The following is a 25,118-nucleotide window of genomic DNA, read 5'->3' as shown; positions in this document are numbered from 1 at the left end:
GCCAACATCACCATAGTCCCAGCAAGGAGGACTCAAATGGCCAGAAAACACACCACAGCAGGGGCAACAGGCCCAAAGAAGGTCCAGAACCAGCTCAACTCAGCAGTCACTCAGGAGGGGAAGGAGGAGTAGGAGGAAAACGGAGCCCTGCCTGGAACCTTTGGATGGTGGAGTCCTCCAGGACATGGAATAACAGGCTGTCATCAAACGGAAGATCAATCAGCCGCTACAGAATATTTTCAGGGAACACGCCGTCCCTAAACCAAGCTTGGCGACGGAGGGCGACTGAGGAAGCCATGGCCCGGCCCAGCACCTCCGAGATGTCCAGAGCAGAGAATAAACGCCGCTAGCTCCCGGCCATCCAATGCAGGATGCCGTAAGCCCACGTGAACAGTGTCCTGGGAAGTTGCAGACCCCAAGGATTCAGCAGAGTTCCACAAACAAGAGGAGGCCCTAGCCAACACACATAAGGTGTTAAGGGCCCGTAGGGCAGCGGTGGTCGAGGAGAACATGTTACGCCCTCAAGAGTCCGGCCAGCGGGCCTCCTGGGATGGCGGCGTCAACAACGGCGGCAAGGAAGGAAAAGCAGTCCGCAAAAGTGGACTTGAGGCAGAGGGGTGGAGAGAAAGACACGCCGGGTCACGCGGCGCTGGAAGGTGCCGGTGCAGAAGGTGTGGGACACTGGATCCCCTGCGGCGGGGCGCCTCCAAGCCCCAATCAGGGAGGAAAGGAGCGAACCCTCAAAGGAGAGCAACAGCTCCCTCCCACCAGAGCCCTGGTGGAGAACCTCCAAGAGATGGTCTGCCGGAAAATGAGCACCCATGCGCAGGATACCCACAGCCGTGGACACTGTGTGAGCAAAGGCCGCACCCGCCTCCGTAGGGCCCCGCGGTGGAGAAAGCAGCTCCTCCATAAGGAACGGCCGCAAACTAAGGCGGCCGTCCCCGAAGCCAAGCGGGGCTGGCAAAGTCCAGATATGGAAGTCAGAAGGAACCAAAGAATGGGGAACCTGCCGCTCCTCCGGTGAACACCTCAGCCTCCGGAAATGGCGGGGAGCCGCCCTTTGATGCCGGCGAAAAAGACACCACAAGGCGGCCGCGCTCCGGGGAGGATGACACCAGTAGGCACCCAACCTCCGGAGAAGAGGGGGCGTCCAAAGACGTGAGGAGCCGTAGAGTCCGCCGTCTGAGGCAGGACGTTAACTCTATCCGGCGCCAAGGGAGACGCCGGACAAGGCTCCTCAAAGTCACACCGCACCGGGGACTGGAGTGGAGCTGAAGTGGCCAAGGGGCTGCGCCGGAACAACGCCGACTCGCCCTCCGCAGAGGCAGCCGTCTGCGTGGAGGAATGAGAGGGACCAGGGAAGTGATACGAAGCCCTCTGCTAGCCTCGGCCCAGGATGTGACTGAGGTGGCCCGGCAACCCATGCGACGGCGCCAGGGAAGATTCAACCTCCGACTCGCCCTCCAACGGGGCAGCCGCCTGCAGGGAGAGTTGAGAGGGGCCTGGAATGGGACGAGGGGTCCCCGCCAAACCTCTACCCAGAGCCGGACGAGGAGGGCCCACCGACCCCTGTGGCACCGCCCGAACCAGCAGATGCCGGCACTGTGGCGGCGTCAGCTCAGCCGTGGACAAGGCCTCCGTCTGCTCAGAGGGCCGAGCGGAGCTCGGGGATGCGACCCAAGCCCCGGCGACCTCCTGCACACCACAGGGACTCCCGCGGGAGTTTGCGGCGAGGCAGAGGTGCCGTGGTCCAGAGGAGGGACCCCTGAGGAGCCGCACCCCAACAGCACCACATCCTCCAAGCCTGGATCCTGTAGCCCACAATTTTTCAAAACAAAAAAAAGTATTCCTCTAAGGCTTCTTTATTTACGGTGACTGTGGTATACAGCTGCCCTCGCTATTAGCTCCTGATATGAGGTGTTGTCATTGGAGATGAGGGTTTTGCGGGATAAAGATCAGGATCTGTGAGTCCAGAAGGGTCTATATTGTAGTAATGCCATAGGTATGATGGCACTTCATAAGCGTCATCTGCTCCATCTGCATCCGGTTCTATGTAAAGAGAACTCTGAGGTATGATGTTTAAAGGGATTCCTGGTGAATAAGGTACTAAGGGAACAGGTGAAGATGGTGGTGGAGGGGAATGATGAATAGGGTGGAGGGGAATGATGAATGGGGTGGAAAGGATTAGTAGCAATGTCCTTTTTCTTCTTTAAAGGAAATTATATCCAGTATCCTCCAGAAAAGAAGTCTACCTTTTGGAGGATGGTGGTAGTGCAGGTTTTATTATAATGTGTCCAGTCTCCTGATAAATATGTTTTTTTTTCTGTTTTGGATCCAGTCTCTTGCATTGTTTCAAAATCGGCTACGGAAGCGCTGAGGAGCAGGTTTTTGTTTCAGTAGCTACATTTTCAGAGCCTTAGCAGCCTTCCTTTTTCTGTCCTTAAGAACCAAAGATTTAGGAACGAAAGAGGTGGGGTCTCGGTTCGAGCCGGAAGGCTTTACTTGTGCTTTTGGTGCAGAGCCGGAGGGTGGGGCGTTTGAAACAGAATCTCTATGCCTACCATGGCCGGATGGCAGGGGTGGACCAGAAGCCTTTAGTTCGGTGGAAGCGGACACACAACCCAGCAAACCTCCTCCAACTGGGAAAGAACATTGCCAGGTGGTGATATGCAGGCTGTTTCTGCATAAAGTGCGCTGTGTTTCTGCATATAGAGTATTTTGATATCAGAGTATCCTAAAACTTAACTATCACAAAAAGAGTGATAAATACATTTTGGGTAACATTTTATAATAATTGGAGTCTATCTAGATACTCGATTTTGATTTACATGTATCAGATGATGATTATACATTTGTAAACTGTTCACATACCTGTCCTGGAAAAGACGAAGGGCTTCATGTGCCCAAATTCTGATGAGGCCTTCCACAGGTAAGGTTTCAAGAGGTCTCAAAGCTTCAAATATACCCCTCACCCATCTTGTCATCTCTCGAGGAGAATAGATGTAATGTGGCTGTGTGTCTTGCGTAAATCTTTCCTGAAAATGACAGACATTAACGTGAAGTCAATTTTTGTTTAACACATGAGGAATCAGATGTTTTAACAACAAATGTATGTTCCAGATGTCATTAAAATATTTCAATTCCATCTTCATAAAATATGGCATAGTCTAGCATTTGGGAGCCTTGTGTATTAAGTAATGAAGCAACTGTATATGCATAGTGCTGTGTGTATGAAAACATAATACCTGAGACATGGTGTAGAATTCAACCATTGCAGCTGTAAGAGGTTCGGCATATGTACGAAGCGAAGGGATGAGCCTTAGCATTGCACGGTTGAAGGTTCCATAGATCTGAGTTAATGATGCAGGGCCTGGATAGTCAACATATACAACCGGTATGTGACGCAAAAATCTGAAACAGAAAATAGCTTTATTATGGTCTAATATACATTGAGTTCAGAAATGCACCTGGAAATGTGGTGCAGCTGAATTTTATTGGAGTACCTTTATCTTCCACCCATACAGGCAAAAAGTTTTAAATAAATTGTAGGTGTGTGAAGCTTTTTGACGTGGTCACCCCCACTTTCTGCCTGTTATTTGATGCAATTTTGTCTTAAGTGTACTGGGTTCCTGCTAACCAGGTACCCAGTGCGGGTATTTTTAGAAGTCTTACCCTCCTCAGTGTTAAGCTTTAGGCTTTAAGCTTTAGGTTACTTGACCCCAGTACCCAGAACAGAGCACCTTAGGATCACCATAGCAAGCACTGGCAATACCCCAATACCCCTGTCCACCCATAAGGGAAACCCCTGTACTCTTTACACAATATATCTAATTTTGATATACCATATGAAGAGCCAGCTTCATACAATGCCAAAGTGATGGATAGCTATGTTCCACATCTGGGTACCGAAAGAGGACACAAGATGGCATTTCTGGAGTTTTATAGAGCTGTGTACTCTATGATTGGTACCCAATACTGTGGGTACTCATGAAACTTGTAGTGTTTCAAGTTTTACTTTTGATTAAATGCTGAAAAATATAACCTAGAAAGAGAAGTATAACCTTGCCTAGGTGTCCGTAATAGAATTGAAAATTCTTATTGTGAATGCTAGAATGTTTTGATCTGTTATGTTAAGTATGAGGTTTTCTTGAAGTATGTCACAATGCAATATCTTACCAAGACCGTCCTACTGGACAGTCTTCTGTGTTTTGCAGGATGCATCTATTTAGATTCAAATGACGCGCATAACCGTCAACACTGTTTCGCTAGCTGAGGGTGTGGGCATGAAGCCTAGTGGAAGCAAAGTTATTTAAGATATTTTGACGAACTCTTTCTGGGAATATCTCAATATCCAAGTAGCAGTAATTCGTTTATGTATGGTCAGAGAAACATCCTGCACACCCTTGGCTATGTCCACTATAAACACATTACCAGCCAAGCCAGTGGATGCTGCTTTCTTTCGGAACGTTTTAAGTTTTCTTTGCTAGCAAATTGCATTGTTGTAAGCACTGCAGTATCTAGCAGACCGCAGCAACTTTAGTGATACAAGTGGCAATGATTTACCCTGCAATCAAGATAAAAAGTGGTGAGCACTTCCTAAAATCGGGTTACATTAATTTAAAACTTGAGAGCTGGTCTCATGTTGAACTTAAGTGACACTCTTTCTGCTGTTATTTTTGTATATGAGAAAACGATCAGCGATGATACAGCTAACTGGCATGCAAAACAGACCACCCCTAGAATGAACCTAGGGTGCATGAGCAGGACAACTCTGTTGTGTGTGTATATATAAGGGTGCAGAGCCATGGTACTGGCTAAAATATCACTGACCTAATGAAGTGAGGTGAATGCACTACAAAAAGCTACATTTAAAATCAACTGCGAGAGAATACAATTCTTAGCTTTAGTTGTACACTGGTGGCGGCAATGTGTTGGAGATCCTCTAGAGAATCATTTATAAAGGTTCCCTGAAGCAATTTACTTCAAACTTCCTGTGGACTCAAACAAATGCTAAGGTGTGAAAATAAGGGTTGAGAGCACTAAAAGGAATATGCTACTTACCAGTATGCATCTGTTCTTGGCATGTAGAGCTGTAGAGTTGTACACTTAGCAATAGATCGCCACCTGGTGTTGGGCTCGGATGATTGCAGGTTGTTGTCTTCTTGGAAGAAGTCTTTGTAGTCACGAGATAGGTGACTTCTCCCTTGGACAATACTGCGCATGGTCATCGACTCCATCCTCAGATTGTTTTTCGCCATGATGGGAAATGATGGAGTTAGTAGAAGTAAAGAGAAAGGATGCCCATGCGTGTGCATCTAAGTAAGATGAGTACTGGAACGGATACAAGTCCCGGGAGGGCGTGTACAAATCTGCAGCTCTACATGCCAAGAACAGATGCATACTGGTAAGTAGCATATTCCGTTCGAGGCATATGAGCTGCAGATTGTACACTTAGCAACGATTGTGCAGCAGTGTCTCCCCTAGCGGTGGTCGCTTGTATCCGTTGCAGCATACTGAAATAGTGTTTTAAGGACAGCTTGGCCTACTGCAGCTTGCTGCTTGGCTTGCACGTCAACACAATAGTGTTTAGTGAAGGTGTGTATGGTAGACCATGTTGCTGCCTTGCATATGTCCTCTAGTGGTATGTTTCCTAAGAAAGCCATAGAGGCTCCTATAGTTTGCGAGTGGAGTGCGCGCTAGGAGGAACTGTTAGTGTACGTTTAGCTTTTTGATAGCATATTTGAATACACTTTACAATCCATCTGGCAATTCCTCCTTTAGAGATGGAATTGCCTTTGTGTGGGGAAGAGAAAGATACAAATAGTTGTTTTGCCTTTCTGAAGGATTTAGTCCTGTCTGTGTAGTATAAAAGAGCTCTTCTAACATCTAAGGTGTGTAAAGCCCTTTCAGCAACAGAGTCCGGTTTTTGAAAAAACACTGGTAACTCTACTGATTGGTTAAGATAAAAAGGAGTAATCACTTTTGGCAGGAATTTAGGATTAGGTCTAAGAACCACTTTGTTAGGGTGTATCTGAAAAAATGGTTCTTCTATTGTGAATGCTAGTATTTCACTAACTCTTCTGAGAGGTCATGGCAACAAGGAAGGCAGCTTTCCATGTTAGGAATTGCAGTTCACACTTGTGTAAAGGCTCAAAAGGGGGGCCCATAAGCCTTGTAAGGACCACGTTTAGGTTCCATACTGGTGCAGGTGGTAACCTAGGTGGGATTATTCATTTCAATCCTTCCATAAATGCTTTTATTGCAGGTACTCTAAAGAGAGATAGATGCTGTATTTTGTAAATAGGCTACAATTGCTGCTAGATGCAGTCGTATGGAAGAATAAGCCAAGTTGGACTTTTGTAGGTGTAGAAGGTAGCAAATAATATTTTGGATGGAAACATCCAATGGGTCAATGTGATTGTTGTTACAGTATATTGCAAATCTTTTCCACTTCGCAGCATAGCATGCTCTAGTGATGGGTCTTCTAGCTTCTTTAATTATATTCATACAGTCTGGTGGTAAGTTTAAGTAGCCAAACTCTAAGACCTCAGGAGCCAGATTGCCAAATTCAGTTGGCTTGGTTCTGGGTGCCTTATTTCTCCATGGTTCTGTGTTGACAGGGATGGCGTGAGCCGTAACTTCTGATGTGGAACCAGTGAGAGATCTAGTAGCGTGGTGAACCATGGCTGTCGTGCCCATGTGGGGGCCACTAGTATTAATTTGGGAGACTGTTGTCTGAGCTTGCGTACTACTAGTGGAATGAGTGGGAGAGGCGGAAAAGCGTACGCAAATCTGCCTGACCAGTTCATCCATATTGCATTCCCCTCCGACCGTGGGTGTGGAAACCTGGCGGCGAAGGTTGGGCATTTTGTGTTTTCGTGGGTGGCAAACAGATCCACTTGTGGCTGCCCCCACCTTTGGAAAAATGGATGGAGAACCTGTGGGTGCAACTCCCGTTCGTGAATCTGTTGTGACTGACGACTTAACAGATCTGCTATCTGATTGTGAATTCCTGGGAGGTGTTCTACAGTCAGGTGTATGTTTTGAGGGATGGCCCATCTCCAAATGTTCTGTACAAGCTGGGACAGTTGCAGAGAGTGTGCCCCCCCCTGTTTTTGTATATAATACATAGCTGTCATATTGTCAGTTCGGATTAGAACAGCTTTGTTTTGTACTTGAAAAGTTTTGAGTGCTAGGAAAATCGCTAGCAACTCCAAATGATTGATGTGGAACAGTTTTTGTTGGCTGTTCCATTGGCCTCGAGTAGTATAGTGCAGGAGATGGGCTCCCCATCCTGTGAGGGATGCATCTGTTGTGAGCACTATTTGTGGAACAGGTTCTAGGAACGGCCGTCCCTTTGTCAATTTTTGGTGTTCCACCATTGCAGAGAGCGATATGTACGGCTGTCTACCAACACCAGGTCTGTGAGCTGACCTTGAGCCTGATTCCACTGTTGTGCTAGACATTCCTGTAGTGGGCGCATTTGCAGTCTTGCGTGAGGAACTATGAAGATGCAAGACGCCATCATGCCTATTAGTTTCATGAACACTCTGGCTTGAAGAGAGTGCTGGCATTGAAAAAGGGAGACTAAGCTCTGGATGCTTTGAATCCTGGCTTGACTGGGATAGGCTAGAGCTGCCGATGTGTCTATGGTAGCTCCTAGATACTGGTGAACGTGCGAAGGCTCTAGGTGCGACTTGGTGTAGTTTATTGAAAACCCTAAGTCGTGTAATGTTTGTATTGTTTGTTTTGTGTGTTGTACACACTGGTTGAACGATCTTGCTTTTATGAGCCAGTCGTCGAGGTAAGGGAAGACATGTATCTGTTGTCTTCTGAGATGTGCTGCTACTACTGCTAAGCACTTTGTAAACACTCGTGGTGCTGTTGTGACCCCGAATGGAAGGACTTTGAACTGATAGTGTTGTCCTTGTATGACAAATCTTAGATATTTCCTGTGCGCAGGATGTATAGGAACATGAAAATATGCGTCCTTTAGGTCTAGTGTTGTAAGAAAGTCTCCCTGTTGTAGTAATGGGAGTACTTGTTGTAAAGTGATCATGTGAAAATGATCTGATTGAATGTAGTAGTTTAGGGGCCTTAGGTCCCGTCCTTTTTGGGTATTAGGAAATACAGGGAGTAGACTCCTGTTCCTTGTTCCTGTAAGGGGACCTTTTGAATAGCATCTTTTTGTAGAAGTGCTAGAACTTCCTGTTGAAGCAGAGTTATGTGTTCTGTGGACATTGGACGCTGCCTGGGTGGTATGTTTTGGGGGGGGTTGCTGTGAGTTCTAGGCAGTAACCATGTTGGATAATTTGTCTTACCCACCTGTCTGTTGTGATGGAATTCCAGACAGGTAGGAACTGTGATAGTCTGCCCCCCATAGGTGTGGAATGCTGTAGGGGAGGCAGAGGGAAGTCACTGTTTGGGAGTGGAAGAGGAGCGTTTGTTGATATTACTTCTACCTCTTCCCTTATTGTTGTTGCCTCTGTACCCTCCTCTAAAGTAACCCTTATTAGAGGGGGTTTGTGTATGTGTTTTAAAAGATGATGTGTTATCTGCGCCGGTTTGCTTGGAGTCTCCTCTATAAGAGGAGCGACTAAAATAACTTCTAGTTTGGGTGGAATGTAATGCACCCATAGACTTAGCAGTGTATGTGTCCTTTTTCATCTTCTCTAGTGTATTATCTACCTCTGGCCCGAACAACTGGTTCTGATTGAAGGGCTGACGAGGATGGTAGTTTGTACCTCTGGTTTGAAACCGGAAATGCGTAACCATGCATGACGTCTGAGGATAACACTAGTGTTAACTGCCCTGGATGCTGTGTCAGCTACATCTAGTGCGCATTTAATTGAGGCATTAGATATTAATTTGCCTTCCTTCAAGAGCTCTGCTGCCTGATCTTTGTATTGATCTGGTAGGTGTTCCATTAATTTTTCTAATTGGTCGTAGTGAGCCCTGTTATAGCGTGAGAGTAAGGCTTGTGTGTTTGCTATGCGCCATATGTTAGTTGCCTGCGCAGCAATCCGTTTCCCTTACGCATCAATGATTTTTGATTCCTTGTCAGGCGGGGGTGTGTCACCAGAAGTCTGGGAATTGGCTCTTTAACATGCATTTGACACTACTAAAGAGTCCAATGGCAGATGTCCCTTAATGTAGACTGGATCAACTGGTGCTGGTATATACTTTTTCTCTATTCAGGGATTTTGTACCCTACACATTACTGGATCTTTAAAAATCTCTGGAGCATGTTTAATGACACCTTTGATCATAGGTAGTGTTTGAGTAGATCTTTGTGACTGCTCAAACGTGTCTAATAAGAAATCCTCCTCAATGGCATCAGAGTGCATTGGAACTCCGTGGTAAAGTGCAGCTCTGTTTAATAGATGATTGAAGCGAATACCATCTTCTGGAGGGGAAGGTTTTGTTGGGTAGTATTGAGGGTCAGGGATGTCTGGTGCACTATTTGGTGGGAAATTATATGCATCATCGTCTTTGGGATATTTTGTGTTGACATCCTCATCCTCATCTAGAGGGTATGTATGTGGCTCTGGTACATCATCCCCCCCGCCCAAGTCATACTCTTCGTCAGTGTGGTGTGATGATGCAGGAGATTGAGCAGGAGAAGTTATATGCTCAATATATGGAGTGATAGGAGCGAAGAAGGTGAAGGAGAGGAAGGGTGCATTGGAGAAGTTGCACAATACTTTTTGGCAGGAACCACATCTGGAAGTGGTGTATCTGCTGGTCTCTTTGTGCGGAATTGCTTCCACATGTCCAGTTTTTGGATTAATATAGACCTTTTTCTGTTTTGGATCTGGTCTAAATAGATCTTCCTCTTGTATAATCCTCTTCGGCGCCGATTTCTTAGGTGCCAATAGTGGTTGTTTAGTGTTTTTTGCCTTAGGAGGAGTGATTGAGTCCTGTGGCAATTTCTTCGGTGCCGAAGGTGGTTTAGGCTAGTCTGTATCAGGCCGTGTGGTCTTTGGTACCGCTATTGAAGATTTCGGCGTGGAGACAGGTTTTGTTGGGCCTGCAGCGCCGGAGTCTATCTCCCCGTCTTTATTTTTGGAACCGAATGGTTTCGGAGTCGAAGCTTTCGGGTCAGTCACTGTTTTTGGGTTCGGCACCAATGTCTGTTTAGGTTTGGGTGCCGAAGAGTCTTTGGGCGCCGAAGGGCGTGTTAGCTTCGGTGTCGAAGGATGTTTTGGTGCCAATGGAGGAGATGGAGTTGGCACATGTGGTTTTTTTCAGTGCCGAGGCACCGGAAGGCGTAGTCTTTTTCCTCGGAGTCGAGCCCGAAGGCAGGGCGTCGGAGGGTAAATGTCGGTCACGACTGGGCCCCATGGGCGGAGTGCTGACCGTTGCCTTTGGTTTGGGCAGTGTCTGTTGTGCAGGGGCAGAGGTACTCACGGTTGTCGAGATGGAATCGAATCGTCCGAGTCCTCTGCTCCTGATATGATCTGGAGATCAGGCGAGTCTTCCTCATCGACGAGTGGAGCCTCGTCCTCGGAGATATCTTCGAGTGGGTGCTCGTCCTCGGAGACGTCTTCTTTGACGATCTCCTCCTCAAAGATGGCCTCTGGTGCTGGCGCTGATCTCCTATCTCGTGTCGACGGGTCCTCCGATCCAGAATGGTCTTTTTCGATCGGAAGGAGGCACAGGCTGTGCAGGTCGACTCGTCGTGTTCTGGCGAGAGACGGAGGTTGCAAACCTTGTGATGGTCGCTATGAGGGAGTTTTGCTCGACATACCGGGCATCTCTTGAATGGAGTTCTGTCCATGAGGCGTAGGCCGTACGGCGCCGATAGGCCCAACGGCCCGCGTCGACGCACCGGGATGTAGCTGTGATGTCGAAAGGTTTATTCGATGTCGAAAGTTGGTTATCTAAAGTTTCTCGCTTCGAAAATGTCGAAAAGTGTCTTTTCTAGCCGGAGCGGAAAACTTTCATCCGAACCCAGTGGCGGAAAAAAACAATCTGAGAATGGAGTCGATGACCATGCGCAGTATTGTCCAAGGGAGGAGTCACATATCTCGTGACTACAAAGACTTCTTCCAAGAAGACAACAACCTGCAATCATCCGAGCCCAACACCAGGTGGCGATCTATTGCTAAGTGTACAATCTGCAGCTCATATGCCTCGAACATCATTTTTCAAATCTGATGCTCTTTCCCCCTCTCGCTGGTAAAGATATAACGAAGAAAGTTAAGAAGCAACGTGTTATGCAGGTAAAGGTGAGCAGGCGATTTAATTAGAGCTAAAACAAAGGGTAAACAAATTTTAAAACAAGAGGAAATCTTTCTGGGCTAAGCAAGAGGTTATCCGACTATTGAAAGCAATTTTTGTTTTATAAGTATTTGCCTTTTCTAACATTGTTATAATTATTGCAATTTCTGTTGCAAATCTTTGTAGGTTTTGAATTTTAAAACCCTTTGCACTGGGGTTTATTTGTGTATAAGAATAAAGTTATGGTTGCATTATATACCTGTAGGAAAACAGAAAAAAATTCCACTTGAAAATGTTAGCGTTTGGTCATTAAGTAAATGGCATTAAAGAGGCACTAGCTGTCAGACATTACCTATGGGACAGAGGTTTCCTTCCGGGGTCTGTAGGAGGGTTGCAAGCTCCAACAAACTGAATTCTTTCAAGTTTTACCCATGTTTGATCTGATGTACGATAAAAACCTCCGTGTTCCACCATCTTTGAAAATAAAAAATAAAAAATACGTGCTATGCTGCAAATTATTGTTGTAACGTTCCAAACATGTAAGAGAAGAGAAAACAAAGACTTGGAAATGCTAACAAAAAGGAATGGAGAGCAGCAGCTGACATGCAAACAATGCTTTTGTGAGAACAACAATTAAGCCAGTAACTGTCTGCATCTAAGGCTTAACGTATCTAGTCAACTATTACCATTTGAGTGATGAGGTGGTCAGGTCATTCACAGAGCAATGGGAAAAGAGGACTCTTCTAAGCGTTCAAGTAGCAAATACACAGCAAGGGCCCAGAATCTGAAGAATGGTAGGGAATGTGGGTATACTAGACTAATGACTAAACTGCCAAATCATATAGTGCTGGACCTAGGTGAATCAATACAGAGAAAGGAAATTATAAGAGTGATTTATGCACAGCAACCCAAAAAGCCCATGGCCAGGATGGGTATAATGTGGTTTTCTATAAATTATTTCAAAGTACGTTGCTCTCAGAGTTGTTTAACTCTTTCTCACTGGGTCAGAAAATCACCAATAGCATGAAAATGGCTGACCTTATACTCAGCCTTAAACCAGGAACACAACTGAGCACAAAGCATATATGCCAGTTGTCTTCATAAAACACCAGCTCTTTGTGAAAGCAATGTCAAATAGACTAGAGCCATGGCGTTCTCAAAGAACCGGTATGATTGGTCCATAGGCAAGCACCTGACAACACTAGTTGTATCCAAAAGTATGCATCTAGGATAAAACCTCTGCATAGTGCTAGACTTTGAGAAAATTATAGAGTAAGCTCTGGTTTCTTTGCAGCTACATTAGCAAAGACATTTAAGTATACAAAAAATGTGATGCGCTGCAATATTGTCTAAGCAATTGCCAGAGGCTGAGATTAATTCAAGCATTCCAACAATCACCTTGTCATTACAGTTGCTACTTTATATGCAACAGGTATGTCCCGTGATCATTGTGCCGCTAGAACCAAGCTACACCAACTGAAGAGACCCAATCAGGGAGAAATGGTCTTGGGTTGCATGTGTTCTGGTTCAGGGAAGACCTGGCCTCAGCTGATCCTTTTGGAGCAGGGTGTAGGAAGGTAGATCCCTGACTATGGTTGCCCCCAACTTTTTGCTTGGTGTTTTGCTGGTTTTCTGACTTAGTTGACCTGGGGCCCTGCTATTCAGGACCCCAGGCCTACTGCTCTCTCTGTAAAATGGATTCCATGTACCTTAGGTACATATCTAATTGGATACTGAGTCACCTTATCAGTCCCTGTACAGTGTACCTTAGGTACCCAGGGCATAGGTGTACCCAGGGCCTACCAGGGGCTGCAGCATGTATTATGCCACCCCTGGCTGGCCATCCAAATCTGACACAACTGGCTGCTTGACAGCTGGGGCAAAGTGGTGTAATCACCCTTTGCTTTAGATATAGTATTCCTATATCTAACCCTAAAATGGACACATGTATTCCTATCAGTCACTCCTATGGCAGGCCTTAATAATCCTGAAGGCAGAGTGCTTGGAATAATGTGAAATGGTGCTCTGGCATGAACTGAGCCCGTTTGCAGCTTGCGGAACCAAGTCCTAATAGCTGTTCCATGATAACGCTATACCATATACTCTTAAGTGCATTATCAACCTCGCGGTCAAATGCTAACTTTGGTATAATATTATCAAAACATGTCGAGTAAGGTGTCATACGAATTGGAATACTAACCCCTCGCCAATTCTGGCCACGGGGTTAGCATTCCACCCTTCTAGAGGGACACGACATGTTGGTAACCTGTAACCCCGGTTAAAGTCAGACAGAGCCTTAGCTCCACAAAATGGATGCTGCCACCGAGACACAAGTCTGCCCTCCAGTTGCTGGGAGTCCTCCCAGCGCAGGAGGCAAGGACAAAGGGTTTCCTGTCAGGGGCGGTGCCAGCACCGTCCCAGACAGGATTTTGTGTATCCTAGGTAGGCAGGGCTTTAGAGGAAGGTGACTGCAAGTGGCACCCCGGTGCTCACTGTGCATAGGCCGGCTTGAACCAGTTCCAGGGGCACACCAGACCCTGAGCTGGGGAAAAGCCCGCCAAAGGAGAGGGGTGTAACCACCCCCCTCCTAGTCCCACCCATAGGGCAGGACTTCGTCGCGTGCCAGCCCCCTTTTGCAGGATAAAGGTAGGAGCAGGCCCCCTTCCAAATTAGATCATCTTTGAATCCTGAAACTACTTTCTACGAAAGGAACTCTCGACTTCTTCTCAAGATTTCTCCCTTGTGACTAAGGAGTAGTCACCCTGCAGCAGCAGGCACCAACCAAGCATCGCGGTCTGCTGTAAGTCTCTCCTCCGCATCAAGAATGCCCAGCACGACGAGAACCGGCTTCCCTGGCACCTCTGACCTCAACCTGCATCATCAGCCCAGCTGTGATCCGTGGGTGTGACGAGACCTCGAGGGACCGGCCATCTTTAAAGACTGCACGACGCTTGTCCAGCACGACCACCGAGTGACCCTCGACTGAGTGCTTTGTGGTAAGAGAAGCCCCGACCCTGAGCAGCTCCAGCACCGAAGTTCAGCCCCCCTGCATCCACGAGATCTGCGTGGGGCCCTTCTGCTCTTTGCTGCTCACCGCGTTGTCCCGGTCACTTGCCCGTTGGCTAGTGACCCTCTGACGACGAACTTCGACGACAAACACCGCTGGTCTGGTTGCTCCAGACTGGCCCTTGCTCCCCTCCAACAAAGGAGCACCCTGGACCCTCCTGGTCCACTCCAGACGCCATTTTGAGTCCACCGCGTGGGCTTGCATTTGCCAAGACTTGTTGCCCCAATCCTGGGTCCAGCGACGTCGACAGCAGATACCTTCGTGGGACAGCTCGCACCTCCATCCTGGTCGCCGACAACGCCTCCTGGTCCGAGAGACTGCAGAGCCCAGCAGCGCCCACTCACCTGGTCGAGGTGACTTCGTCCGGTGCCATCCTGGTGCCCACCTAAATCACTGGCTAGTGATTCAGAACTTGGTCCCCTCTGCTTACAGGTCGTCTTCTTCCCTGATCCAGGCTTGGATCACCACGAACTTCTTCACTGGCCGCCTGCCAGCAACTTCTTCCTTCAGGCTCCTGGTTCTTCAACGAGGGTTTCCGACGCAACTTGAACCCTATGCAGCCGCAGGCCCTGGGCTAGGTAAACCGAGTACTCCGGTGCTCCAGCATAGTCCAACCCTCTAAGTGTTCGGATCCACTCTTGTTTTTGACCCACCTAGTCGGGTTCGCCCGAGAACAGTAACTTTGCAATTGCTAGTATCCATAGACTTGTTCCCGCATTACGCGTGAGAGTTCCCACTCTGCACACGGCGTCCCTAGGCCTCCTGCTTCTAATCCAAGGGTTCAGCATTGTAGGCCTAGCGTTTCTACAGTCTAGAAAAGTATTACTTACCTGCTAGTAATTTCGCATTCCACTTGTATAGTATATGGTTTTTCGTGCCCCTTGGGCATTTGTGTAAATTGTGCGACTAAGTATTTTCGTAAGAGTTTTGTTGTGTGCTTAGCTCCCTGTCTCATAAAGAGCCAGGGTAGTCTTGTTAGAAATAAATATAAATTTATTTTCATAACAACTTGTGTGGTGTCCTTTCACTTGGTGTTCAAGGGGTATATGTGATGGTAAAACAGCTGGCTTAACACGCCCTTTAGAGTCTTCGCCTTAAACTGCTCGTATCCATGCTACTAGGATAGCTGGTCTATAAGGTTGACTTACAACCAATCATCAATAAGGGTTGTTTGGACTGATACATAGTGATCACTAGAATAGTGAGCACTGCATATCAGGCCAACTTCTCACACAGGGTAAATACGGATTTCCATATGGCTGAGTCCACACGAGTTGGCATGGTGGGCGAATAACAAAGGAATGGAGTGAGGTCCTAACGATTACCAGTGGCTTCAAGTTTAACTCAAGCATTTCATCCATCACCTTGCTTCTGTTACAATAGCAAAGATAGACAGTGGACCCTGAATGTTTTAATGAATCTTGGCTAAACATCAGGCACCAGAGGAGAAGATGAGGGTAAATAACTGGAAATCAGATAGAGTAACCCCATAAAGAGGGACCCATTTCCTTTGTCCAGTTTCGCGCCAGAGCAGAGGCTGGTGGCCCCTGCAACCGGTTTGAACTGGGCTATGCCCAGGGACACCAAATGTGCCCCAGTGCAGACTTTAAAGTACTCTTGGAGTGCACACACCCAGCCCTAATACACTAAAGCCTGTCTGGTAGGTGGCGACACCTCCCTGTGACAGGAAACCTATTGTCCAGGCCTCCCCTGCCGGGGTTTTGTCCAGCTGCAGGAGGCCAGACTCGTGTCTGTGGCTGCAGCATGCATTTTGTGATGCAGGGCTCTTTTATACTGGTACCGGGTATACCGATGCGGACATGTCTCTCCCTCTAGAAGGGTGGAATTCTACCCCCACCGCCAGAACTGGAGGGGGAGGGGATTCCTAAGTGTTTGACACCAAACACAACATGTTTCCTTACTGCCATTCCAAAGTTAGCATTTACCATGTGGTTATAATGCACTTAAGAGTACATGGTTTGGCTGTATTACAGAACAGCCCAAGAGAATAGGTTCCAAAGGCTGCAGAGCGGCCCTGCTCATGCATGGGCACTCTCTCACACAAAACTCAGCACCCTGCCTTCAGGATTGATAAGGCCTGCCATAGGGGTGACTGATATGTTTATATGTGTAGTGATATAAGGTAGATATAGGGAACCTATATCTAAGTAAGGGGTGTGTAGGAGAGTGGGGTCTGCAATCCTATGGTCACCCCAGATTTTTTGCTTTTTGCTTCACTGGTTTACGACTTTCCCTGGCTGTGGGCCTGCTAATCAGACACACAGCCTAGCTGTTCTCTCTCTAAATTGACAACCATGTACTTTAGGTGCATTTACCAATTGGTACTGGGCCACCTTATCAGTCCGTACAGTGTACCTTAGGTACCCAGGGCATAGGTGTACCCAGGGCCTACCAGGGGCTGAAGCATGTATTACGCCACCCCTGGCTGGCCATCCAAAACTGACACAACTGGCTGCCAAGACAGCTGGGGCAAGGTGGTGTAATCACCCTTTGCTTTTGATATAGTATACCTATATCTAACCCCAAAATGGACACATATACTCCTATAAGTCACTCCTATAGCAGGCCTTATCAATCCTGAAGGCAGAGTGCTTGGAATTATGTGAGATGGTGCTCTAGCCTGAGCTGAGCCCGTCTACAGCTTTCGGAACCAAGTCCTTTAGCTGTTTCCATGATAACGCTATACCATATACTCTTAAGTACATTATCAACCTCGCGGTTAAATGCTAACTCTGGTATAACATTATCAAAACATGTCGAGTAAGGTGTCATACGAATTGGAATACTACCCCCTCGCCAATTCTGGCGACGGGGTTAGTATTCCACCCTTCTAGAGGGGCACGACATGTATGTAACTGAGAACCCCGGTTAAAGTTAACTCGAGCCTCGGCATCACAAAATGGATGCTGCCACCACAGACACAAGTCTGACCTCCTGCTGCTGGGAGTCCTTCCAGCGAGGGAGGCTTGGACAAAGGGTTTCCTGCCTTGGGAGGTGCTAGCACCACCCCAGACAGGATTTTGTGTTTTGAGGTAGGGAGGCCTGAAAGGAATGAGACATGCATGGGGCACACAAGGTGTCCTGTACATACACCGGTTCAAACCAGTTGCTGGGGCATCCCTGACCCAGCTCTGGCGCGAAACCGGACGAAGGATAGGGGGTGTAACCACCCCTCTTCCTGGTCCCACCCAGGGGAGGGACCTAGTCACCAGTACAGCCCCCTTTAGCAGGATAAAGGTAGGAGCTGGTCCCATTCCAGATTAGATTAATCCTGAACTACTCTACAAGAAGAAACTCTGGACTTCGACGATCTGCTCCACAGAAGACTGACGAAATCTCCCTTGTGGGCAAGGAGTGTCCACCCTGCAACTGCAGGCACCATCAAGCGTCCAGAGGCTTCACTTTGTCGTCTTCCCTCGAGGATCCAGACTTCAGAGCCCGACGAGACCCGGATTCCCAGACCTCAACTCACCTCTACAGCAAAGCTGAGATCCGTGGGTGCGACGAGACACGTGGGACCGGCCATCTTGAAAGAAACTGCACTTCGCTTCCAGCACGACTCCCGAGGTAAACTCGACTAAGTGCTTTGGGGATTGAGAAGCCCCAGCCCCGAGCAGCCCCTGCAACGAAGATCAGCCCTCCAGCATCCCCGAGATCTGCGTGGGGCCCTTCTGCTTGTTTGCTGCTCGACGCGTTGTCTGGTCACTTGCCGGCTGGCTAGTGGCCTCCTAGACGACGAACCTTGAAATCTTCACCGCTGGTCTGGTTGCTCCAGACTGGCCCTTGCTCCCTCCCAAAAGAGATGCACCCCGGACTCTCCTAGTCCGCACCAGACGCCTTTTCCACTCACCGCGTGGGTTGCCTTTGCCACGGCCTGTTGACTCCAATCCCGGATCCGACACCACCGACAGCGAGAGCCTGCGTGGGACAGCTCGTGCCTCCATCCTGGTCGTCGAAGACACCTCCTGGTCCACGTGGCTGCCGAGTCAAGCGTCCACTCTTCACCTGATCGCGACGACAGCATCTGGTTCCTTCCTGGTTCCACACCGGTCACTGGCTAGTGACTTTGAACACTGTCACCTCTGCTTTCAGGTCCTCTTCTTCACCGATCCACCCATGGATCGCACCGGACATCTTCCTCCTGGTCGCCTGCAGCATCTTTTCTTCCAGGATCCATAAACTTCAACGCGAGAACCCGACACACTTTGACACCTATGCACCCGCAGCCCGTGGGTGAGGTAACGAGAGCATTTCGGTGCTCAAGGGTAGTTTAACTGTCCTAGTGTCCAGTTCCACAGTCGTTTTAGTCCTAACTAGTCAGGATTGTCAGTACTTACCTTTAACTTGAACTGTACTGTCCATAGACGTTGTTACGCATCTCGCATGCGAGTTCACACTCTGCACACGCGTTGTGGGCCTCCTATTACTTACCTAAAATAAGGGTAGCGTAGTCCCAGCGATCCTACAGCCTCTGGACAGCTCCATTCTTTATATCGACTTTCACATTCCACTTACTTAGTATATGGTTTGTCGTGCCCCTAGGGCACCATTGTAATTTTGTGCAACTTGTCCTATTTTTCCTAAGAGATTGTCATGTGCTTAGCCCTCTGATCTCATAAAGAGTTCAGAGGTGTTGTTATTAATAAATATACTGTTTATTTTCATAACAACCTGTGTGGTGTCCTTTCATCTGGTATTCAAGGGGTTATATTGTGGTAAAACAGCTGGCTTCACATGCCATAAGAGTTTAGCCTAAGACTGCTTTGTCCATGCTACCATTAGGATAGCTGGTCTATAAGGTTGACTTACAACCAATCACCATAAGGGTTGTTTGGACTGATACAAGGTGATCACTAGAACTAGTGAGCATCATAGATCAGGCCAACTTCTCACATTGGTCTGCAGCGTTTGGGATTTGAGCTTGCTGTTGTTTTTACCACGTATAATCTTGAAATATCATTTGAAAGATCACATAAGGTACTATAGGTACATATAACAAGCTTAGGAATACTCTGAGTTCTACTGAACCAGCTGTTGTAGTAGAAAGAGCCTAGCACACCCTGACTACAACTCTTAGCAAGGGATCAGTAGGAAAACCCATAGTGTAGGTAGGTGCATCACTTACACCTCACTAGAAAGCATGTCTACCCACGGAGAGACTTCAGAGACTCCCCTAGTGGTTAGTGATCCTCCACAGGTCCTTTGCAGATATGCAGCTCTCAGTTTCCAGGAGATGAGACAATTGTGTACCTCCAGGAAATTGAAACAGGGTTCTAACCCTACCACTCCTTTTCTGTTAGGTCTCTTAGAGACATATGATGCAAGAAGGGCTGCTGACACAGACCCCTCTAATCCAGATAGGAGCATGCCTGCCTTAGAAGGTACTCGTGGTGATCCAGACCTCCCTGAAACAGAAGATGTAGATGAGGAGGAGGATGAGGAACACTCTGGGGATGAGGCAGACAAAGGTCCTGTAGTAGTCAGCAGGCTAACCAGGGCCAACTTAGACATGCATAGGGAAGGAACTGGGGGACCCCCAGTACTGACCCTTAGCAGGCCTAACTTTGGAGTTAGAAGAGATAGATCTCATTCTAGGGACTCCTACAGATCTGTGCACTCTCATGCATCTGCTCAGAGGAGAATGACTTCCCCTCAGAGGAGAGAGAATGAAGCAAAGATGAGGGAAGCTAATCTGAGGATTCAGAGGGAAGAACTTGCCCTTGCCAAAGAGAAGCTTGCCTTTGCTAGAGCAACAGTTGAGTGGGTTAGCACCCACTGGTGGCAGCAATATCCCTAAGGATAAAGACAGGAATTTTGATAATAGACACCTGAGTAAAATAGTGCCCTCCTATAAGACAGGAGATGATATCCACAAGTGGATAACTGCTTTGGAGAGAGCCTGCAAAGTGCAGCAGGTAGCCCAGAGTCAGTGGGCAGCTATATTGTGGCTCTCCTTTGAAGGTAAAGGTAGAGATAAGCTCCTCACTGTTAGAGATGAGGATGCTAATGATTACCAAGTCTTGAATACTGCACTGATTGATGGGTTTGGCTTAACCACTGAACAGTACAGGTTGATGTTCAGGGACACCCAGAAAACTCAGGCTCAAGATTGGACTGACTTTGTTGATGGTGCCACTAAGGCTTTGGAAGGCTGGTTACTGGGAAGTAAAGTTACTGATTACACAGGATTGTATAATCTAATTATGAGAGAGCAAATCTTAAATAATTGTCAGAACCAGTTGTTGCATCAGCACTTGATTGACTCAGATCTGACCTCTCCCCAAGAATTGGGAAAGAAGGCAGACAGATGGGTCAGAACAAGGGTCAAGCAGCAGAACCAGAACCAGGGTGGTGGCCAGAAGAAAGCAGACCAGAAGGGTAATAATGAGAATAAGCAAAATGACCAGAAGTCTTCAACAGGGCCCCAACAATCTAAGGAGGGTGGGTCACCAAAATTCCCAAAAGAAGAAGGATGGTCCTAAGAAACCATGGTGCCAATACTGTAAAAGTAAGACTCACTGGTTTAGTGAGTGCACCAAGAAAGGCCAAACTCCTACCACTACTGTCCCTAAGACACCTGCACCCCCTAGTACAGTTAGTAGTGGTAGTGTACCTCCCAAGGCTATAGTTGGGTTAACCCTGGGAACTGAGGTGGATTCTGACTTAGTCAGGATACCTATTGTAGGAAGGTAGATCCCTGACTATGGTTGCCCCCAACTTTTTGTTTTGCTGGTTTTCTGACTTAGTTGACCTGGGGCCCTGCTATTCAGGACCCCAGGCCCACTGCTCTCTGTTACAATGGATTCCATGTACCTTAGGTACATATCTAATTGGATACTGAGTCACCTTATCAGTCCCTGTACAGTGTACCTTAGGTACCCAGGGCATAGGTGTACCCAGGGCCTACCAGGGGCTGCAGCATGTATTATGCCACCCCTGGCTGGCCATCCAAATCTGACACAACTGGCTGCACGACAGCTGGGGCAAGGTGGTGTAATCACCCTTTGCTTTAGATATAGTATACCTATATCTAACCCTAAAATGGACACATGTATTCCTATCAGTCACTCCTATGGCAGGCCTTAACAATCCTGAAGGCAGAGTGCGTGGAATAATGTGAAATGGTGCTCTGGCATGAGCTGAGCCCGTTTGCAGCTTGCGGAACCAAGTCCTAATAGCTGTTCCATGATAACGCTATACCATATACTCTTAAGTGCATTATAATCCTCGCGGTCAAATGCTAACTCTGGTATAACATTATCAAAACATGTCGAGTAAGGTGTCATACGAATTGGAATACTAACCCCTCGCCAATTCTGGCGACGGGGTTAGCATTCCACCCTTCTAGAGGGACACGACATGTTGGTAACCTGTAACCCCGGTTAAAGTCAGACATAGCCTCAGCTCCACAAGATGGATGCTGCCACCGAGACACAAGTCTGCCCTCCTGCTGCTGGGAGTCCTCCCAGCGCGGGAGGCAAGGACAAAGGGTTTCCTGCCAGGGGCGGTGCCAGCACCGTCCCAGACAGGATTTTGTGTATTCTAGGTAGGCAGGGCTTTAGAGGAAGGTGACTGCAAGTGGCACCCCGGTGCTCACTGTGCATATGCCGGCTAGAACCAGTTCCAGGGGCACACCAGCCCCTGAGCTGGAGAAAGCCCGGCATGGGAGAGGGGTGTAACCACCGCCCTTCCTAGTCCCACCCATAGGGCAGGACTTAGTCGCGTGCCAGCCCCCTTTTGCAGGATAAAGGTAGGAGCAGGCCCCCTTCCAAGGCAGATCATCTTTGAATCCTGAAACTACTTTCTGCAAGAAGGAACTCAAGACTCTTCTCAAGATTTCTCCCTTGTGACTAAGGAGTAGTCAACCTGCAGCAGCAGGCACCAACCAAGCATCGCGGTCTGCTGTAAGTCTCTCCTCCGGATCAAGACTGCCCAGCACGACGAGAACCGGCTTCCCTGGCACCTCTGACCTCAACCTGCATCATCAGCCCAGCTGTGATCCGTGGGTGTGACGAGACCTCGAGGGACCGGCCATCTTTAAAGACTGCACGACGCTTGTCCAGCACGACCACCGAGTGACCCTCGACTGAGTGCTTTGGGGTAAGAGAAGCCCCGACCCTGAGCAGCTCCAGCACCGAAGTTCAGCCCCCCTGCATCCACGAGATCTGCGTGGGGCCCTTCTGCTCTTTGCTGCTCACCGCGTTGTCCCGGTCACTTGCCCGTTGGCTAGTGGCCCTCTGACGACGAACTTCGACGACAAACACCGCTGGTCTGGTTGCTCCCGACTGGCCCTTGCTCCCCTCCAACAGAGGAGCACCCTGGACCCTCCTGGTCCACTCCAGACGCCATTTTAAGTCCACCGCGTGGGCTTGCATTTGCCAAGACGTGTTGCCCCAATCCTGGGTCCAACGACGACGACAGCAGACACCTTCGTGGGACAGCTCGCACCTCCATCCTGGTCGCCGACAACACCTCCTGGTCCGAGAGACTGCAGAGCCCAGCAGCGCCCACTCACCTGGTCGAGGTGACTTCGTCCGGTGCCATCCTGGTGCCCACCTAAATCACTGGCTAGTGATTCAGAACTTGGTCCCCTCTGCTTACAGGTCTTCTTCTTCCCTGATCCAGGCTTGGATCACCACGAACTTTCTTCACTGGCCGCCTGCCAGCAACTTCTTTCTTCAGGCTCCTGGTTCGTCAACGAGGGTTTCCGACGCAACTTGAACCCTATGCAGCCGCAGCCCCTGGGCTAGGTAAACTGAGTACTCCGGTGCTCCAGCATAGTCCAACACCCTAAGTGTTCGGATCCACTCTTGTTTTCGACCCACCTAGTCGGGTTCGCCCGAGAACAGTAACTTTGTCTTTGCTAGCCTCCATAGACTTTTTCCCGCCTTACGCGTGAGAGTTCCCCACTCTGCACACGACGTCCCTAGGCCTCCTGCTTGTAATCTAAAGGTTCAGTAGTCCAGTCCTAGCAATTCTAAAGCCTATGAGAATAGTACTTACCTGCTAGTAATTTCGCATTCCACTTCTTGTGTATATGGTTTTTCGTGCCCCTCGGGCATTTGTGTAAATTGTGCGACTAAGTATTTTCGTAAGAGTTTCGTTGTGTGCTTAGCTCCCTGTCTCATAAAGAGCCAGGGTAGTCTTGTTAGAAATAAATATACATTTATTTTCATAACAACTTGTGTGGTGTCCTTTCACTTGGTGTTCAAGGGGTATATGTGATGGTAAAACAGCTGGCTTAACACGCCCTCTAGAGTCGTAGCCTTAGACTGCTCGTATCCATGCTACTAGGATAGCTGGTCTATAAGGTTGACTTACAACCAATCATCAATAAGGGTTGTTTGGACTGATACATAGTGATCACTAGAATAGTGAGCACTGCATATCAGGCCAACTTCTCACACCTACTCAGGCAGTTCTTGTTTGTACTGGGGACATGGATATGGCCCCTACTGTAAGTCCTAGTACTCTTGGCAAATACAGACAAACGCCTTTAATTAATGGAAAAATGGCTCAGGCCTACAGGGACACATGTGCCAGTGTAACCATGGTGACACCAACATTTGTGGACCCTGACCAGATCATGCTAGGTTCAGATTACCTAGTGACCAATGCTAGCAATGTCACTACCAATCACAGTATGGCAGTTGTTAATTTCTCCTGGGGAGGGGTAACTGGCCTCAAAAGGGTTGTAGTTAGTTCAGACCTCCCAGTAGATTGCCTTTTGGGCAATGATTTGGAATCCTCATTGTGGTCAGATGAGGAGTACAGGACTCATGTAGAAATGCTAGGTCTCTCCTCACATGTCCTTGCTGTGACTAGGTCACAGGCCAAGAAATGCCCAGCTGAACAAGTGCTGGATCCTGGAAGAATGGACCAGACACTACCCAAGAAAGGGAATGGTAGGGTTAAGGCAGAGCCTCCCCCCCTGCCTCAGGTTGAGGACCAGCTCTCACAGGAGGTTGACCCAAAGACCCCAGAAGGAACTGTCCTAGAAGAGCTTGAACCTGAACAGGTTGAGTTTCTTGGGACAGGGGGACCTTCCAGGGCAGACTTGAGGCAGGCACAATTAGACTGTTCCTCTCTTGAACCCCTCAGACAGCAGGCTGCTGCTGAGGCTGCAGGGAATGCTACAGGTGCCCATAAGGTATATTGGGAAGATGGACTCCTATACTCTGAGGCAAGAGACACCAAGCCTGGTGCTACCAGGAGGCTGGTCATCCCCTTGTCTTTTAGAGGTTTCCTCCTCACCTTAGCCCATGAAATTCCCCTTGCAGGTCACTTAGGCCGGAACAAGACTTGGGACAGGCTTGCCCCACACTTTCACTGGCCTCATATGTCTGAGGACACCAAAGAGTTTTGTCGCTCATGTGTCACCTGTCAAGCCAGTGGCAAATCAGGTGGCACAACAAAGGCCCCCCTCATACCACTACCTGTCGTGGGGGTACCCTTTGAGAGAGTGGGGATAGACATTGTTGGACCAATGGACCCCCCAACAGCATCTGGGCACAGATTTATACTGGTGGTAGTGGATCATGCCACCAGGTATCCAGAAGCTATTCCCCTTAGGACCACTACAGCTCCTGTTGTGGCCAGGGCCCTACTTGGAGTTTTCTCCAGAGTGGGGTTTCCTAAGGAGGTTGTCTCTGACAGGGGTGCAATCTTCATGTCAGGATACTTGACTGCAATGTGGAAGGAGTGTGGTGTAAATTACAAATTTACCACACCCCATCACCCACAGTGCAATGGGCTTGTTGAAAGATTCAACAAGACCCTAAAAGGGATGATAAAAGGGTTACCT

General features: G+C 48.3%; 1 protein-coding gene across 1 annotated transcript in view; it reads right to left on the bottom strand.

Moving 5' to 3' along the window:
• Nucleotides 1-25,118, bottom strand: part of DYNC1H1 (dynein cytoplasmic 1 heavy chain 1) — a 1,596,152-nt gene that overhangs the window by 1,111,937 nt on the left and 459,097 nt on the right. The window contains exons 40-42 of the mRNA XM_078660192.1: nt 11,579-11,700; nt 3,249-3,414; nt 2,875-3,038 (exon numbers count right to left, since the gene is read on the bottom strand). Coding sequence (XP_078516318.1) covers nt 2,875-3,038; nt 3,249-3,414; nt 11,579-11,700 — 452 coding nt within the window. The remainder of the gene's footprint in view (nt 1-2,874; nt 3,039-3,248; nt 3,415-11,578; nt 11,701-25,118) is intronic.

Source organism: Lissotriton helveticus, chromosome 9 (genome assembly GCF_964261635.1).
Source record: "Lissotriton helveticus chromosome 9, aLisHel1.1, whole genome shotgun sequence".
NCBI lineage: Eukaryota > Metazoa > Chordata > Amphibia > Caudata > Salamandridae > Lissotriton > Lissotriton helveticus.
Note: the sequence above shows the minus strand (reverse complement) of the source record. Positions and strands in the feature narration are given on the sequence as shown.